Raw genomic sequence first — 18,582 nt, forward strand, 5'->3', positions numbered from 1 at the left:
TGGATGGCTCCGCGTAACAGCATGTACGGGTAAAGAAACTACAATGCTTAAATATTAATTGCTTCGCTGACAAATAGGAACATGACGTAAAAATTTCAACTCCATTTTGTTTTTTATGTTTCCCAAATATATTTACATAAGGTTTGTTTAATATAAATCATAATCATAACCATAATTATAATATTTATTTGATATAACGCCTAGGACGCCGCTGCATTACTTCCGGACTATTTTGTTTATTCATGTTTATATTCTATAAATATCTACTTATTATGATTTAAAGTTATATTTTCTTGATCACCTATATTTAAGCATAAATTAAAAAGCAAAGCAATCAACAACTACCAAATAGTTGAATACAACATGATCATAAACTCACTATTGAAAATAACTTGAGCATAACCTCCTTACTATTACTTGTTTCTTGTATTTAATTATTGTATTCTTCATTGACCTGGGCATAGCTACACCTTTTTGTTCTGCTTGGAGGCATGAAAATGGCATGATCACCATCGAACTGCAGGTAGTTGCTGTGCAAAGCATAGGAGCCACTAGTCTACTCTAATTAATTTGGAAGTAATACCTGTAAGAACTTGAAAATTAGGAACTCATATGATCATGTCGATGCCCCCATTCATGCAGAGGAGTTCGCACAATCCATTTCGTTAAACCAATAGTGTCATTTTCCTAAAAATAATGTTGACATGGCCCTTGAGGTCGGCAATACATACATGTGCCTTCGTCATGGGTACATGCATCTAGTGCCATGGATAAAATATATGGCTCATGACACTGGCCGATTCAACCCCTAGGCTTACCTCTACGTGAAGTACTAAGACCTTAGCGATGGCTTGTTCATCTATGTTTGTTTGCTGTTCATTGAGGACTTGGCATTTGCTTCCAAGTTTTGGAAAAGCTAGTGAGGTGGGTGACAAGGACATGGAACCGTGCCCACCAAGTAGTGTTATTTTCTTGAGGTGAGGAGGCCAAAGGGGGCAATAAAACAGAGTCCCTTCGCAGGTCACATGACCCACTGGAGCTCTGGCCGTTGCCGACAAGAAGGAACGTCTGAGGGCAGGACTTTTGAGGTAGTTTTGGCTTTGAATAGTCCAAATAATGGGGCCTCATGATTCCTCCTCCTCAAGGTTCCTCTCGTTAGAAGTCCTGGGGCAATGCATCGTTTCCTAGATTAATTGGATGCATTCTCACCACACCGTGGCCGGCGGGGGCGCCGCTTGGTCGAATCAAACTCGTGCAATAAATTTATTAAAGGATGACTCGGTGATTTATTAGTTTGATGGCAGATCTATATATATATATTTTTTTTTGGGTATAATATTATATTTGTATTTGAGGTTTGTTAAGCAAATATACCGTACTAGTTCAAATATAATTCATAATTTTTTATTAATCTTGATAATTAGTTTTTTTTATTAATCTTGACGTGCATGTCAGTCTAAGAAATATAAGATATAGAGAATATATCGTTTGCTTTCTTTTTTTTTTCTTTTTTCTTTCTCTTCTCTTATTTTAGTAGGTCTTATGCATGTTGTTAATTTGAGTAGTGATCAAAATTATCGACTGAGGAGATTCCAAACAAGAGAATTGGAGATGTGGATCTCGATTAAAGTTGCTTAAGGAGGAGTGTCGCATGGATAGACGAGATGGTAGGTGGCAAATTTATTTGTAAATTTTTTTGAGAAATAATTTATTTATGGAGTAAAAAGAAAGTTTTTGGTGTATCAAGAAAAGTTTCAAAGACCACGTTTCATGAGAGGGCAAGTGCTTTACGTCGTGACTCCGCTTGTGCATTGCACCCATGCCATCGTTGTCGATAATTCTGCGTCGCTTCCCATTTGAACGTTCCATCATTTCTTTGGCCCGATCCAGCTATCGTGCAATATGAACAACGTTTTTTTCTCCATTTCCTCTATGTTTCACATACAAGCCGGTTTGTTGTTCGTGCGCAGATCCAATCCCCTGCATCGTCTACATAGATCAAATAGCTTCTACAATTTTATACTCGTATAGATTTGGACTGATCCAAATGTTTTTTTTTTTTTTTTTTTTGTGGTAAAGTTTTGATAAAAAAAATAGACCGAAATCCTCGAATGAGTTATTTGTCTGCTTATATTTTGGATGATATCTGTCTCAAATCTCAAATCTATGATAAACAATTTTCATTACCAAGATTAAGATGAGAGAAACAAACTAGTCATGTCAGACCAGGCATGCATGACCACATCCGGATCATTGTTATGGACCCAGACCCAAAATATTAGCTGATTGGACCGAGGTAGGCAGGTCCATAGAAAGGAGTTTGGATATAAGTTATTCGGGTTAGGTGAGAATCGGCTACGATTCAGATCTCATACAAAATGTTCAGATTCTGGCTAGAATCAAATTAGACCAGATTAGATATGCAGTTTGAATTAAGCATCTAGATATTCTTTTATAACTAAAATATGATAGTAGATAATTCAAGATAATATTGTTAAGAAAATTTAAAAAAATTAATATCAACTTGAATTTTCATTTATAACTTTTATTTTCATCCAAATACTTGATCAATCTCAAGTAAGAACTGTAATTTTTAAAATATTTATATGAACATACTTGAGAACATTATCAATAAAAATGCATCAAAATAAACAATAAAATTTGAATGCTTATAATGCAAGTGAAAATAAACGAGAAAACGCAGACTAGAAGAGTCATTCACTGTTCGTACTTTGGAATTCCTGCCCCCCAGTCATGCAGTTTTCATGGACTTTTGAACCTTGAGGCCAATACCTATGAAGGTGGACTCCAACTTCCAAGAAAAAGGTGCTGGGCCAAACATTAGACATAAGATTGACCCAATCCATTGAATGGTAGCAGGCTTCTGCTTTTAAAACATTTCAAACATATATACATCTACTACCCCAGTCATTGGACATGGAAAATGTCCCCCAAGTTTCCTTTTTCTTTTTCTTTTTCTTTTTTTTTTTTCAATTCCTTCCAGGATGAGAAATCTATAATTGACTAATCATTTTGGTTATGTCATTTTGGTCTTTACTCTTGCTGAACCTGTTACAACTTTTGTCCTGATAATAGTTTCTGTTCTCATTCATGTTCCAATTGCGAAAAAGGAAGAAAGAAGTAAAACATGATTTACCGGTCTAACTCTGAGTTTGAATTAAATGCCTATCTTTCTCTAACAACCTATTGTCCGTCTTCATCTTTCTCTTCTTTTCCTAGAGACCTCGGTCTTACAACGAAGAACCCCAAAATTGAACTGATAAAAGAAAATTTAGACCTTGATATTTAATTTGATCATAAACTTCTAGACGGAAGATCCATAACAATCCACAACATGGAGGTTGGCATTGAGCCAGCTAATCTCATGGGTCAGTTCACCCAATTTTCTAAAGCTGGCCCAATGAAATGGTCGGTTAGATTAGACTAGGCCAGCTTATGGTTTGCCCTTTCTCACAGTTTGTCCCCGCCTATGATCGTAATCGATAGGATCGAGCTACATATTCTAATTACGGGTCCTAAGCTAAATTAGATATCTCAAGCAGAAAATTTGCAAAGTTGATGTATTGTTATCCCATATGCTTTCTCTCTAAATTGTATGAAATTTGATAAGAGAGTTTTACTATTGTCATTATTATTTTTAGGGAAATATGTAATTAAGACCCTTCCAATTTTGCTTGAGAAACACTTTGTCCCTTAAATTTTAAAAAATTTTCAATTAGCCCCTCAAAAATATTTTTCTATATCAATATGGTTCGGCTAGCTATCAATGTTAGAAAGCATAATATATTAGTTATTGCCTGATAATAAAAACCCATGCCATTTCCAAAATGCCCTCATCTCACTAATTAGACTTGGCCTCTTCTCCATCTACCTTGGTGATCTTCACCTTTTCCTTTACGATAAGGGATCCATCCTCTACTTCTTCATCAATATCCTTGCCGCCACCAACAACTTCCTCTCCCTGGGTGAATTTGAAATTCGAAAGAATGTGGCCAACGGAACAGTGGGAATATGATGATGATTAGATAGCGGGGGATGTGAATAGAGCGGCACAGGGAAAAGATAAGATGGGGAGTAAAAGGCTTTTAGCTTCAAACAATCTAGGACGATGGTAGCTTGAGAGGGGAAGCAGCCAATAGTCAGAAATTAGGAGGTTTGAACTAGTGGGACAGTTGACGTCAGCACCATCAATGAAGTCAGGGCGGAATGATTGGACAGCCGGTGAGGATTTCTCCTTACTGGTGAACTGGAGATGGAGGGAGAGAGCGGCTGATTCTAAAAGGAATATCCAGCTCTTTGATCTGAAGAACCAAACCAAAACTCAGCTTCATCCTCATCCATTCCTTCGGGATCATCATCTTGGGAGAAGCTGTGGTCCTCGACAGGGCTATAAAAACCAGAGTAGTTGATTTGAAGCTTAACTTTGTAAGTAAAAAGATCCATGTTGGGGATCTAGTACCATTGGTTGCAGCAGAAAGAAAAAAGAGATAAAAATAGAACATAATCAAATACGTGGATTAGACCAAAGTCTACCTCCACGGGGCACGCAAGCTTCACTATGAGAGAAAACAAGTAGTATAAGAGGTGATCACATTCTTTCAACTCTCATACACAAACCTCTCTCAACAAGAAGCAGTCACTCTCACAAAATTTCTCACAAAATTCTCCAAGGAGACTCTCTCACAGGCTTGCCATGCCAGGGCCCTCGATGCCTCTGGCCACTTTCTATGATGCAAACTGCTACATCATGCCACAGCTTCTGCCCTTATACCCACGGCCACTTTCCACGACTGTTCTGGGATACTCTCGGCTGATCTATCTGCTGCTCATGCCAAGCCGCTCCTCAATTGCTGTTGTTGATATCTTGGATGCTCTCAGCCGCTCACGATCTCTCTCAGACCCTCACTGAGAGACGCTGAGATGCATTCTCTTCTCCACAGCCATTAAGCTTTTTAAAGACCTCAAATCCATCTCCTGATCGAATCCAGAGTTCTGATCGAATCCAGAAAATTCAGCTGCTGTCTGATCGTGCCCGCGAGATTCCATAACCATCGAATCGCCCATAGATCACGATAAATGGAGAATGAGCCATGGCGGTCCACAGAGGTCACATGAACAGTGACTTCCCATGCGATCTACGATGGACCGCGCCAACCTTCCGTGTTGGACCACACGCCTATGCTGGACCAGCGCATGCCTGGGCCTTGCATCCCACGAGCCTGCGTGCGCCTGCGGGCAAGCCCGTGGGCCTGCATGCTATTGGCCCCATTGTATCGCATCTCCGGGCTCCTAGAAATGTGCTCTTCGAGCTGAACTTCTCTGCATCTGAATTTTCGCTGCTATGGATTGAATTTGAGGTGTCAAATTTTCAACAATCTCGATCTCGACTCAATATTCGGTCTCTATCTGACTTTGAGAGCTTTTAGATCTTCTCGCCCCCATGTCCTGGGGTATACGCCTGTTATTCATTGATGGACAAACATAGGAGTCGAGTCAGACCGCTCGAACTCATCTTCATCCTGCATGACTTGAGATCTGCTTGGGATAGCCTCCTAGCAATGTCGCGTATCATCCTCCTAAGTCTCCATCTCACGCCCGATCCATCTCCACCTAGAGCTCCATCTTGCACTGAGCTTCCACCGGCATCCTCCATGATAGACGGCTTCTTCTGATATAAGAGAGCATCAATCAACCCTTCACAGTTGATCTTCATCTTGATTGTGTTTGTCTTCTCCATCTTCTTCAATCTTGATTACCACCACCGCAATCCATTGCTCTCGTACTATCTGGCTCTGATACCAATTATTGCAGCGCACCACCTAGCTTTGATATCAATTATCGATCAACACCACCCTGACACCATCTAGTTTTGATACCAATTGTTGGGGATCTGGTACCATTCATTGCGGCAGAAAGAAAGAAGAGATAAAAATATGACACAATCAAATATGTGAATAAGACCAAGGTCATCTCTACGGGGCACACAAGCTTCACTATGAGAGAAAATAAGTAGTATAAGAGGAGATCATACCCTTTCAACTCTCATATATAAATCTCTCTCAACAAGAAATACTTACCCTTACAAAAGCTCTTACAAAATTCCACAAGGAGATCCTCTCATAGGCCTGCTATGCCAAGTCTCAATACCCCTAGCTGCTTCCTATGATGCAAGCTGCTACATCATACCACAGCTTCTGCTCCTATATCCATGACCACTTTCCACAGCTGTTCCGAAACACTCTCGATCGGTCTGCCTGCTGCTCACACTAAGCCACTTCTCAATCACTGCTGTTTGAAGCGAAAATTCAGTGCAGGGGCAAAATAGTAATTTTATAACTTTTCAAAATTACTATAAATGTCATCCATATACAATACAAGAAATACTACTACTGGACCATTAGCCCACTTATAAATGCAGAACTCTTCTCCGTTCTTAACGAAGCCATACGTTTTGATCGTCCTATCAAAACGTATGTTCCAACTCCGAGATGCCTGCTTAAGTCCATAAATGGACCTTTGTAGCTTGCATACTTTAGACTCATCTGTGGATGTGAACCCTTCAGGTTGTATCATATACACCTCTTCGTCCAGCTCTCCATTTAGGAAAGCTGTCTTCACATCCATTTGCCAGATTTCATAGTTTAGATGGGCAGCTATCGCAAGCATAATCCGAATGGATTTGAGCATTGCCACAGAAAAAAATGTCTCGTCATAGTCTATACCATAACGTTGACGATATCCCTTGGCAACCAGACGGGCTTTATAGATCTCCACCTTTCCGTCTGCGCCCCTCTTCCTCTTGAAGATCCACTTACACCCTATGGATTTCACTCCTTCGGGTGAGTCAACCAATGTCCACACATCGTTGACCTTCATGGACTCCATTTCGGATTTCATGGCCTCTAGCCATTTCTCAGAGTCAGGTCTCTGCATTGCATCCATATAGGTGATCGGATCCTCATTGTTTTCATCAAGTTCGATAGGATTGCCATCCCGGATCAAAAAACCATAGTATCTGTCCGGTTGATGTGGTACTCTACCAGACCGCCTTAAGGGTGCATAATCAATGGGCTCCGGATCTGATCTAATCAAATCCGGTTCAGGTTCAGTAACATGTGTCGATTTTTTCACCTGTCGAACTTCGTCAAGTTCGACCTTAGAGGCAACAGTTCCTTCACTAAGGAACTCCTTTTCTAAAAAGATTGCCTTAAGGCTGACAAACACCTTTTGCTCATCAGCAAGGTAGAAATAATACCCTTTGATCTCTTTTGGGTACCCTATAAAATTACACTTGTGAGACCTAGGTCCAAGCTTGTCTGTAATTAAACGTTTAACATAAGCCGGACACCCCAAAATCCTAAGGTGTGAGAGTACTGGCTTACGTCCTATCCATATCTCATATGGCGTTTTGGCTATAGACTTACTCGAAACTCTATTTAGAAGGTAACAAGCCGATTCGAGCGCATATCCCCAAAGAGAGATCGGCAGACCAGCAAACCCCATCATGGATCGAACCATGTCCAATAAGGTCCGATTCCTCCTTTCGGACACACTATTATGCTGTGATATTCCAGGAGGAGTCCACTGAGAGAGAATTCCATTCTCCCCTAGATATGTCAGAAACTCATTGGAAAGGTATTCACCTCCTCGATCAGATCGAAGAATTTTAATACACTTCCCAATTTATTTTTCTACCTCATTTCGGAATAGTTTGAACATTTCAAATGACTCCGACTTATGCTTCATTAAGTAGACATACCCATACCTTGATAGGTCATCTGTGAAGGTTATGAAGTAAAAATATCCACCTCTTGCACTTGAGCTCATAGGTCCACATACATCAGAATGTACCAGACCCAAGAGTTCACTGACTCGCTCACCTTTTTCAGTAAAAGGTGACTTGGTCATCTTTCCAAGAAGACAAAACTCACAGGTTGGAAGTGATTCACAATCATCAAGTTCAAAAATTTTTTCTTGAGCCAACCTGTTTATCCTATTCTTATTGATATGACCTAGCCTACAGTGCCAAAGGTAGACTTCTGATACATTATCTATTCTAAGACGTTTACCGAAGTTTTGAACCACATTAACAGGCTGTGATAGTAAGTAAATTCTATTATTTAATTGTCCAACAAACATTGTAACACCATTCAAAATGATATTGCAAATATTTTTTTTTATTAAAAAATCATAACCGTATATGGCCAAAAGGCCTACAGAAATAATATTTAATAAAAAACTTGGACAATAGTGACATTCACTCAAAATTACAATACGAGAATTGATTACAAGACTCATGATTCCTAAAGCTAGAACTGAAACTTTGCTTCCATCTCCAACGTTCAGGAACCTCTCGCCTTCATCAAATCTCCTACTGACCTGCAGACCCTGCATCGAATTACAAATATGATAAGAGCTTCCGATATCCAATACCCAGACAGTAGTATCACAAATGAAAAAGTTACAAGGAGTTATCATATAATTACCTTGCTTTTTCTTCGGCCTGTTCGGGTCCAGGGAGGCAATGTATTGAGGACAGTTCCTCTTCCAATGCCTCTGCTTTTTGCAAAAGAAGCATTCCGCTTGGCTCTGGTTGGGCTTGCGCTTCTTGGTCTGACCCTTTGCAACCGTCCCAGCATGAGGCTGCACCTTCTTGTTCTTCTTCTTTTTGTTCTTCTTCCCCTTCCCAAAGGGTCGACGACGAGAAGAAGACCCTCCCACTACATTCACCGACTCCTTATGGAGCTGGTGATCCTTCTCAAAGTTCTGCAGCAACCCCAACAACCCGTGGTAGTTTACTGCGGGCTTTGTCATTCGAAAATGAGTAAGGAATGGGAGGAAGGACTTGGATAAGGAACTAAGGATAATGCCAACCATGCATGAATTTTGTTAAGAGAAGGAATGTTATATGAATTTTTCTTTAGATAATTGCTGACCTCAAAGGAACAAAAGCAAAAAAAAAAAAAAAGTGCTTAACTAAAACAATTTAATGTGAAATCTAGAATCTCATCCGCTCATATGTGTGGAACACTACAGGAAAAATGGCCATTAACGACGCTATTAATGGTCATTAACGACGCTTTAAAGCGTCGCTATTCGGCTTTACGACGCTTCGAAAAGCGTCGGCAAAGCATCGACTATGCAAGAGTGGGGACGAATATCGCCGACGCTTTGTAAAAGCGTCGTTATTTTTTAACGACGCTTTAAAGCATCGTAAATATTTACATTAACGACGCTTTAAAGCGTCGTTAAATTTTTCTTAACGACGCTTTAAAGCGTCGTTAATGTAAATCTTTACGACGCTTTAAAGCGTCGCAAAAGATAAATTTAACGACGCTTATAAGCGTCGTTAATGTAAAAATTTACGACGCTTTAAAGCGTCGCAAAAGACAAATTTAACGACGCTTATAAGCGTCGTTAAAGGTTTTAAGAGGAAAAAAAATATATAAATATTATTTAAAAAAAAAATAATACAATACATTCCTGTACGAAATCATATCACACCTGTACAATACAATAAACATGTACAATCACCACATTCACATTCACACCTGTACAATCACCATCATTCACATCACCTGTACAATACAATAAACATGTACAATCACCACATTCACATTCACACCTGTACAATCACCATCATTCACATCAAAAGCAAGCTGAAATAGAAAATTTAATCAAACCAAAAGACAATATTTTATATAAATAAAAATAAAGTACTAATCGTCCATTACAATCAAGAGTAATATAAATAAATATAAAAATACAACAAAAATAAAATAACATCAATCTGCAGGCGGATGGTCGTCGTTGTCTCCACGTGACGTGCCGCTATCTCGATGGGTGCCTGATATGCCAGGAGCCTACAAAAAATATATCAAAAGCATGATTTGCATATCTATAAATAAAATATATAAATTATTAAATTAATACAAAAATATATATTTAATATTATGTGTTTACCTGAGATGAACCATACATCTCTAATAAAGATGTAAGGCGATCAATCTGTCCCCTCATGGCCTGCATCTCGGCACGGCTCTGTCGCATCTCCTCCATCTCAGCGGCACGACTCTGTCTAATCTCCTGTATCTCCGCCTCGAGTCTGCGAACGCGTGAATCCTGAGCATCTGTTGCAGCATGCTGCGTATATCTACTAACCTCAGATAACTGAGTGGGGGTGACTCCTACTCCATAACCCCTCACTCGGCCGTAGCGCTCTGGTCCCATCAACTCTGTGAATACCTCGGCCTCGATACGGCTCTGCTGCGTAGATGCTGCGGACTCGTCGTCACGCTCCGCAATGAGAGATGTAGCCCTCTCCTGTATTTTTTTTGAAAACAAGAGTTATACATTAATAGCTAACAAAATTAAATTTAAATCATTGCAAAAAATATAATATTAACAATGCCGTACATATAAATCTCTCGACTCATCTCGAACAAAAGTACCATCCTGATGAGTATGAGTCATCCGGTAAAACTCCACTTGTCCGGGTTCCCTCCCATGCTCATCCTCCTACACAAATAATTTCAATTTTAAGCAAACAGTTATGATAATTTAAAAAAATATATGAGTATCATGATACAGACATGGTCCACGATACATAATGATATTAGTTATATAAATATTTGAACATAAAAATTAAAAGTTAATTATGAAAGTTTAAGGAACATACAAACTCCTGTCGGAGTCGTGCATAACTCTTCGACCCCGATGTATGAGGAACAGACTGAGCTGCTCGTGCAGCTCTACCAATAGCAGAATAAGTCTGTAAAATAAAGTAAAGAACTTGTTATATATACAATATATAATAAAAATCAATATTTTTATAAAATATTTAAGAAAAAAAGATAATAAACAGATAATATACCTGTGCCCTCTCGGAGAACCAGTAATGAACCAACTCCATCCACTGATGAGGGGGTACATCAGGAGGACAATTCCTAGCAACCTCCTCCTCTGTCATACCCTGTCTCATATAGTCCTTCTTCAATTGTGCTTTATATTCTTTCCATTTGCGGTTGAGAGACTTCATTACAAAATCATGAGTGGATGGAGGGAGAACAAACTTGCTCTATAAAAAAAAAAGTTAAATGAAATAAATTATATAAATGATTAACAATTAATATACAGTATGAACATCAATTCATTACCTCTATAACTCGGAGGAGCTCAACTTTGTACGTTGGAAGCATGTCATTCCATTTTGCATAGCCCAACGGACATAGCTGAGGCCTCCGAGCAACAGTCCCCAAAAATGAAGTCAATAAGCAGGCAGCTTTTTTAATTGGCTGACCTAGCTGATTGCACTCCACAACAATCCTCTCGCCCTCACGCATCTGCCACACATCTCGTACTACTGTGGGTCCGCGTCTGGGGCGTACTCTCCCGGATCCGTCTGCAAAAAATACATAAAAGTAACTATATCATAAATATACATAAAATGAAATAAAAAAAAATTACATGAAAGACAATATATACCCTGCACGTGTATCTCATCATCTGGCTGATGAACAGGAGGATCGTGCTGTGCTGATGATGAAGGACAGGGCTCAGAATGCTGTGCAGCTGAACTGGCCTCAGGCTGCTGTGCTGAAGAAGACGTACCGGCCTCTGTCTGTGAAAACTGGAACTGCACACCAGCATATCGTCCCCTGCGACGCATGATGTCACCTAGCATTTATATAAATAAAAGGTAGAATCAGTTAATATATGGAGTAAAATAATACAATAATTAATGCAAAATATATACATCATAAATAATTATTACCAGTAACAATCAAGCAGTAGTGTTTTCTTCGAATTCTGTTCTAACCAACGTCGTCGTAGCATTTAAATCATCAGCTGGCACAAAATTGTAGGGCATACATTGTGTATAAGTGTCATCGTCATCATCCTCCACTTGGTTTCCCATATCATATAAGTCTCTAGGTTTTGTTTTGATGACAGTAAACCAATCTTTATCTTTTGCGTCTTGTACATAAAATACTTGACGAGCTTGAGATGAAAAAATGAATGGATCATCCTTCAATAACACACCAGTGTGTATCAACCTTGAAAAATTTACAAGTGTAAATCCATTTGCATCTTGTTTCAAACCCCTTGGTGAGTTTATGTCTATCCAATCACATCTAAACAGTACTACTTTAAATTTTCCATAATAATCCAACTCATAGATATCTTTAAGTGCACCATAATAGGATTTTCCATCCGCTTCCACCATAACACCGCTATTCTGTGTTTTTCTAAATTTCTTCCGTTCTCTAGTATGAAATTTAAAGCCATTAATTATGAAACCATTATATCTATTCACAATCTTGTTAGGTCCTCGAGCAAGAGCTATTAGTTCATCTGAATTATTTGTCTCCATCATCTTTGATACCTAACAAAAAATGATATGACGAAGTGCAGTTGAGTTATCTGATATTAAACATGTATCAAAAATTAATATATCCCATAATTAAATATAAATCACACCTGATTCGAAAGCCACATAGGGAATAACTCGACCAACCATCGCTGTTCAATCCTTGCATTAGGACGAATGTTATGATTGGCTCGTCTCTGATAAATTAAAAATTTACTGCATAAAATATAAATATATCATTTAGAACATTATATCTAATATAAAATTTAAATTTTGATGTCATTCCTTAAATATACTAACCTGCGATGGTCAGATATTATGTCACTATGAAGTAACACATAACGATGTGCTTGTGCTAAGGATTTTTGATCAAGTACAATACCTTCACCTCTTCCCAAGAATTTTCCAGCAGTTAAGAACTTATATAGTTCTGCATTCTCCACAAAGTCATTATGCCGTTGAGGTCGACTAAAAATAGTCTCTACACCTTGAAGATATCTTGAACAAAATGTCAAACATTCATCCGCAATATATGCTTCAGCAATCGAGCCTTCAGGATAGGCTCTATTTCGCACATAATCTTTAAGACGCACAAGATACCTTCAAGAATTAAATATTTATTAAAATATCAGTATGCTGTTGTTTCTAATAAAATTATCAAAATATTTAAGGTTTGTAATAATACCTCTCAATAGGATACATCCATCTATAATGTACCGGTCCACCAACTTTAACTTCTGAAGCTAGGTGAACGAGCAGATGTACCATAATAGTGAAAAATCCAGGAGGAAAAATCTTTTCCATCTGGCAAAGTGTAATTGCAATATCCGATTCTAACTGATCAAGTTCCCGAGGATCAATAACTTTGGAACATAATGCCTTGAAGAATGACAATAATCGAAGTACAATTGTAACAACTTGTTTCGGCAATGACGATCTTAAAGCTATTGGAAAAATATCTTGCATCAATATGTGACCATCATGACTTTTAAGATTTGAAAGTTTTCGATCCTTTAGATGCACACATCGTGAAATATTCGATGCATATCCATCGGGTACTTTGATACTTTTCAAAACTCCCAAAAAATTATCCTTTTCTCGAGCAGACATTGTGTAACATGCAGGAGGCACATAAATTCTATCATTAGCAAGCATTTTAGGATGAAGTTCCTGTCGGATATCCATTTCTTTTAAATCAAGACGTGCCTTCATGTTATCTTTGCTCTTTCCATCAAGGTTTAAAAATGTTCCAAGTAAATTATCGCAAACATTCTTCTCTATATGCATGACATCAAGATTGTGCCGAATAAGATTATGTTTCCAATAAGGTAAGTCAAAAAAGATACTTCGTTTTTTCCATAAATGTTTACTTGGCTGTTGTGTAGATGCTATCTGTGTGTCTTCCTCATTTTCATCCTCGAAATAATTGTCTGGATCTTGAAACAACTCTGCATCTATAGTATTGATACTGACTTCCTCTGGTAACCCTTCGTGCACTGAGCTTTCAACATCATCCCTTCCTCTTTTTTTAGAGGACTTTGAGTGCTTACCATAGCTGTAATTCATGCCATCCATTTGTCTATGAACATCAGTTCCAGAAGGTGGAATAGGGGCACATCCCAATTCTATAGTACCATCAAACAAATCTTTCTGAAATCGAAACGGATGATTTGCTTCCAACCATCGACGATGTCCCATGTAACAAAATTTACCTCCATGTTTTAACCAAATTGAATGTGTTGAATCTCCACAACAAGGACATGCGACCCGTCCCTTTGTACTCCAGCCAGATAAATTGGCATATGCTGGAAAATCATTAATAGTCCATAACAAAGCTGCCCGTAGTTTAAATGTTTGACCGTTGGAAGCATCAAATGCATCAACACCCTCCCACAACTGTTTCAATTCCTCTATCAAAGGCTGTAAAAAAATATCAATATCATTGCCTGGACCCTTATCTCCTGGAATAACCATTGACAAGATAAGTGATGATTGTTTCATGCACATCCACGGTGGCAAATTGTAAGGTATCAAAATGACTGGCCAAGTGCTGTAGGTAGAACTCAGGGTCCGAAATGGATTGAAACCATCAGAAGCTAAGCCAAACCTAACACTGCGAACATCAGAGGCAAAATCAGGATGCCTATCATCAAATGCTTTCCATTGAAGACTATCTGCTGGATGTCTCAACATTCCATCCTTTGTACGTCCTTCATGATGCCATCTCATTGATGAAGCTGTTTTTGATGATGCATAAATCCTTTTCAATCTAGGTATAAGAGGAAAGTAACGCAATACCTTGGCCGGTTTCTTTTTACTCCGCGTTGCTCCCAATTCATTCAGTACATCATCTCGATCTTCTTTTTGTGTTATCCATCTTGAAGATCCACATACATTGCATGACTCTTGATTAGCGTTTTCACCCCGATATAACATACAATCTTTCGGACAACTATGAATCTTTTCGTATCCAAGATCCAATTCCTTTACTACTTTCTTGGCTTCATAATACGATGGTGGTAAACGAGTGCTTTCTGGAAATGCATCCTTTAATAACTTGAGCAGCATGGTAAAACTCTTTCCAGACCATCCATTCAAATATTTTATATGAAATAAATGTACAAGAAAAGAAATCTTAGAAAATTTTGTACAACCCGGATATAATTCTTCGTCTGCATCTTTCATTAAGGTGTGATAACGAGCTGTCTCATCATTAGATGTATGTATGGGCTCCTCAACATGCATACGTTCCGTATGCGTACATCCATCAAACATCCCAACTGTTTCTTGTATACTACTGGATTCTCCTAAATTTTGAACATCAAATCCAAAAGCATCTGTGATCAAACCCCTTATATCATCATCTCTTGCAGAATTGTCTTCTAGGCTAGTGGATCCGCAATGAGTCAGGGGTTGGTTACATGATGATGGCAACATAGATTCTCCATGAAAAATCCAGTCGGTATAACCTCTTAAAAAACCATTCCATACCAAATGTTCTTCAACATTTTGTGGATCTAAAGAAGAACTATTTACACATTTTCGATATGGACATAAAATCTTTCCATTCAAACTACTTTTCTCCATACCAAATTTAATGAAGTCATGAACTCCATCTAAATATTCTTTACTATTCCTTGGTTTATTTATCCAACTTTTGTCCATTGTAGGATAAAACTGACCGAACTTGCAATTTATCTAAAAATAAAAAAAAATTATACAATCTATATTAATGCAATGAGTAAAAAATATCAGTCATTTCATAAAATCCAAAAAAATAACAGCTAGATAAAGTTTACATAGTAAATGCTTGCTATCATCAACTAATAGGTAAAGAAGGTCCTATCACATTCAGAAAATGTATTAATTCTATAGGTCAATTACAAAAATCAAATGATATGCAACAAGAGCCGAAAAAAATTTCGGCAGCATTTCCCCTTAGTTCTTCCGTATAGGAAGAACAAAAGGAAAATACCATCCGAAATTTTTTCCAAACCTCTCAGCATACCATTTGATTATGGTAATGACCTATAGAATTACTCACATTTTCCAAACTGTCCATATTGGACAATCAATTGATCAATGTACATAATTCTTTTATCCGTACAAAAATAAATAAATGTACGGATACAATAGAATATGTACATTAATCAAAAGACGGGTCTACGTTTCTATGGAATGCAATTTTTCTAGTACCTGAAAATACTAGGGACAATATACCAGGTTCATTGTCTGTGCATTTGCATAGAAATTATTATCATAACATGATAGATCAATTTTCTACGCTACGGAAGCAATTAATTAATTAATAAAATTTGAGAGCACGCATCAGAAGGTTCTAATCTATATTTTTGTCACCTGTGAAAGAATGTATAGTTTTCAGATAACTTCTTTACAAATAATAAAAGAAATGTTGTGCAAAAAATACTGTCTATCTACTATGCTGTGGAATGCAGGTAGCTGTGCATGCTATGGCAGTCAAGTATGGAGGCAAGTTTGTTGATATATTTCTTAAAGCTACAATCCAAATCCTAACAGTTTTCAAATGATTGATGGTAGGACACTGAATGATGAATATTTCTCCAGCATTTGACTTCTTACATGACCATTTCCAAGAACACAATGACATTATAATTCAAACGGTAAGATGCATCTTGCTTCCCACTAGTTGACAATGTCAAATCATCTTCATATCATACTCTTTTCTCGCCTTAATAATGTGTTGCAGGTCAGAGAGCTTCAAAAGGCAACAAGAATTATACAGACCTTGTGTTCTGAGGCCAAGGTATGATTTTATTTATGCAACTAGCTGTCTTTGACAGATCAGTATCTCTCCGTCTTCACTGGAATATCATTATTTCGCTAAGGGGTCAAAACGGACAATGGTCACACGCAATGTTCCTGCTACTAAGAGGTCTTTGGAGCGCTTTGTGTTCCATGTCAAGGCTTTGTTACACAATACCTCAAGTGGGTGCAGTTTTTGGATGGGTAGGTTCATAATCATATGGACATAGGCACTTTCTGTTTCATTTCCACTATCATCCTGTCTCCTCATATGACACATTTAAGCATTTTTGTTGGTGTGTGTTCATGCTCATCACAGTCCTTCCATATTATCGACTCAGCATCAGAATAGGTGGTCATGTACACTGAATCTTACCTTGTGTCTAACCATCTTCTTTATAACAGGCAATTTAAAACACAAGGATTTAAGTGGTCATGTGGTAAGTTCCCAAGTGTATGACAATGGAAATGATGACATTAATAGAGAAGCAGAAAATCTAACGGAGGCAGAGCCTAGGGTTCTTTCTGACAATAGCAGCCAACGAGATGATGGGAACTGAATGTGACTTGGACCTACTCATGCATCAAGTTTTTCATATATAAATTCTAAGCATGAAAATACACCTAGAATAGTTAATTATTTTTGTGACCTTTTTGTTTTCCCTTGATGAAAATTGGCATCCTGTCCTTCATTTGCTTATGTTGTTCATAATCATAATCCATTTGGACAAGAGAAATAAAATGGTGTTAATCAAACATTTCTACAGTCTCATGGTAGACATAACAATTTTTTTTTTTTTTTTTTTTTTTGTGTGTGTGCACTGTCTTCGTTGTTTCCTCAAACAAAGCATTTATCAGAAAACTCTCTTCCTTGTTTCCTCAAACACAGCATTTATCAGAAAACTTCCTCTACAGGCGCACTCAACATCAGATTCTTCAAACCACATCAAAGAAGAAATCCATCATAATACAGTCGGCCAAACTTACGGTAATGGATGCATAAAGCCTAATACATAAAAGCAACACGATACAGGGGGCCCAAAGGATACAAAGCCAAACCAAAATCCATCAAAGCAATCGTACAAATCTTCAGCCAAAGGATACATTCAACCACACAAGCTTCATCACCGGTAAAATTAATCCAAACTCGTCAATCACTACCAGTTCATGGAAAAGTAGGCATGGGAGAGGTAATGCAGAAAAGTACCTCAATTCTCAGACGCTGAAGGCCGGGGAGTCGTTGTTGGAGACCTTCGGGTAGTGATGACAGCCGACCAAGAAACAAGTAAATTAGGGTTAGGGTTCCGGTCAAGGGGTGAGACTAGACATGAGAGAGAAAAAAATCGAAGGGAAGAAGAGATCAAACCTCGGAGAGACGAGAAAGCACCGGTGCCGGCAAGAGGAAGAGCTCGAGAAGCGGAAAGGACAGCCTTAGAGGGATCGGAGACGGGATCGAACGATCGTAGACGGGATCGAGCAGCGGTGAGGAAAAAACGAGAGGAGAAGTCGGCGCCGGCGATCGTCGACGACAGGAAAAGGGGGACGGCGGCTGCGCTGCTGGCGGCGGAGATGGGGTCGGCGGAGATGGGGTCGGGTGGAAAGGGGCGGCAGTAGATGGATTAGGGCATGAAAGGTCGGGGTGTTAAACGAACCTAACGACGCTAAAAAGCGTCGTTAAAGATCCTTATTTAACGACGCTTTTTCTAAAAGCGTCGGCGTTGACAGTTTCAAAATTACGACGCTTAAAAGCGTCGTTAAGAAACGACGCTTTTTAAAAGCGTCGGCAGGTCAGCGCAACCTGCCGACGCTTTCTGAAAGCGTCGGCAAAAAAATGTCGAAAAATTCATATTTTCTTGTAGTGGAACAAACCAATGAAAGTGTTTTGCTGAAAGCTTTTCATTCAGTAT

At 38.5% G+C, this 18,582-nt stretch overlaps 2 protein-coding genes across 3 annotated transcripts; one reads left to right on the forward strand and one right to left on the reverse strand.

Annotated features, from left to right (window-relative positions):
• Positions 1–9,693: 9,693 nt before the first annotated feature.
• On the reverse strand, positions 9,694–18,194 carry LOC140851138 (uncharacterized). Of its 2 annotated transcripts, XM_073242696.1 has the most exons (9): positions 18,042–18,194; positions 17,883–17,926; positions 11,506–11,697; positions 11,178–11,422; positions 10,895–11,098; positions 10,700–10,792; positions 10,438–10,539; positions 9,985–10,344; positions 9,694–9,884 (listed from the first exon to the last, which is right to left on the reverse strand). In XM_073242696.1, the coding sequence occupies exons 3-9, from the start codon at positions 11,687–11,689 to the stop codon at positions 9,807–9,809; spliced, it is 1,266 nt and encodes a 421-aa protein (XP_073098797.1). In that variant the 5' UTR covers positions 11,690–11,697; positions 17,883–17,926; positions 18,042–18,194; the 3' UTR covers positions 9,694–9,806. The 2 variants fall into 2 exon arrangements, with proteins under 2 accessions (XP_073098797.1, XP_073098795.1); XM_073242694.1 differs by lacking the exons at positions 17,883–17,926; positions 18,042–18,194 and having other exon boundaries at positions 11,506–12,299.
• Positions 16,283–17,235, forward strand: LOC140856609 (uncharacterized). The gene is made up of 4 exons (XM_073254484.1): positions 16,283–16,533; positions 16,620–16,676; positions 16,759–16,879; positions 17,081–17,235. Exons 1-4 carry the CDS (start codon positions 16,459–16,461, stop codon positions 17,233–17,235), a joined length of 408 nt encoding a protein of 135 aa, XP_073110585.1. The 5' UTR covers positions 16,283–16,458.
• Positions 18,195–18,582: the final 388 nt, after the last annotated feature.

Source organism: Elaeis guineensis, chromosome 1, assembly GCF_000442705.2.
Source record: "Elaeis guineensis isolate ETL-2024a chromosome 1, EG11, whole genome shotgun sequence".
Lineage (NCBI taxonomy): Eukaryota > Viridiplantae > Streptophyta > Magnoliopsida > Arecales > Arecaceae > Elaeis > Elaeis guineensis.

Coding starts and splice junctions, on each gene's coding strand:
- LOC140851138 (XM_073242694.1), bottom strand. CDS start 11,704: ATGCTAGGTGACATCATGCGTCGCAGGGGACGATATGCTGGTGTGCAG. Junction 11,099..11,177: donor AGCTCCTCCGAGTTATAGAG/GTAATGAATTGA, acceptor TTTTTTTTATAG/AGCAAGTTTGTTCTCCCTCC. Junction 10,540..10,699: donor CACGACTCCGACAGGAGTTT/GTATGTTCCTTA, acceptor TTATTTGTGTAG/GAGGATGAGCATGGGAGGGA.
- LOC140856609 (XM_073254484.1), top strand. CDS start 16,459: ATGATGAATATTTCTCCAGCATTTGACTTCTTACATGACCATTTCCAA. Junction 16,534..16,619: donor ATGACATTATAATTCAAACG/GTAAGATGCATC, acceptor AATGTGTTGCAG/GTCAGAGAGCTTCAAAAGGC. Junction 16,677..16,758: donor CCTTGTGTTCTGAGGCCAAG/GTATGATTTTAT, acceptor TATTTCGCTAAG/GGGTCAAAACGGACAATGGT.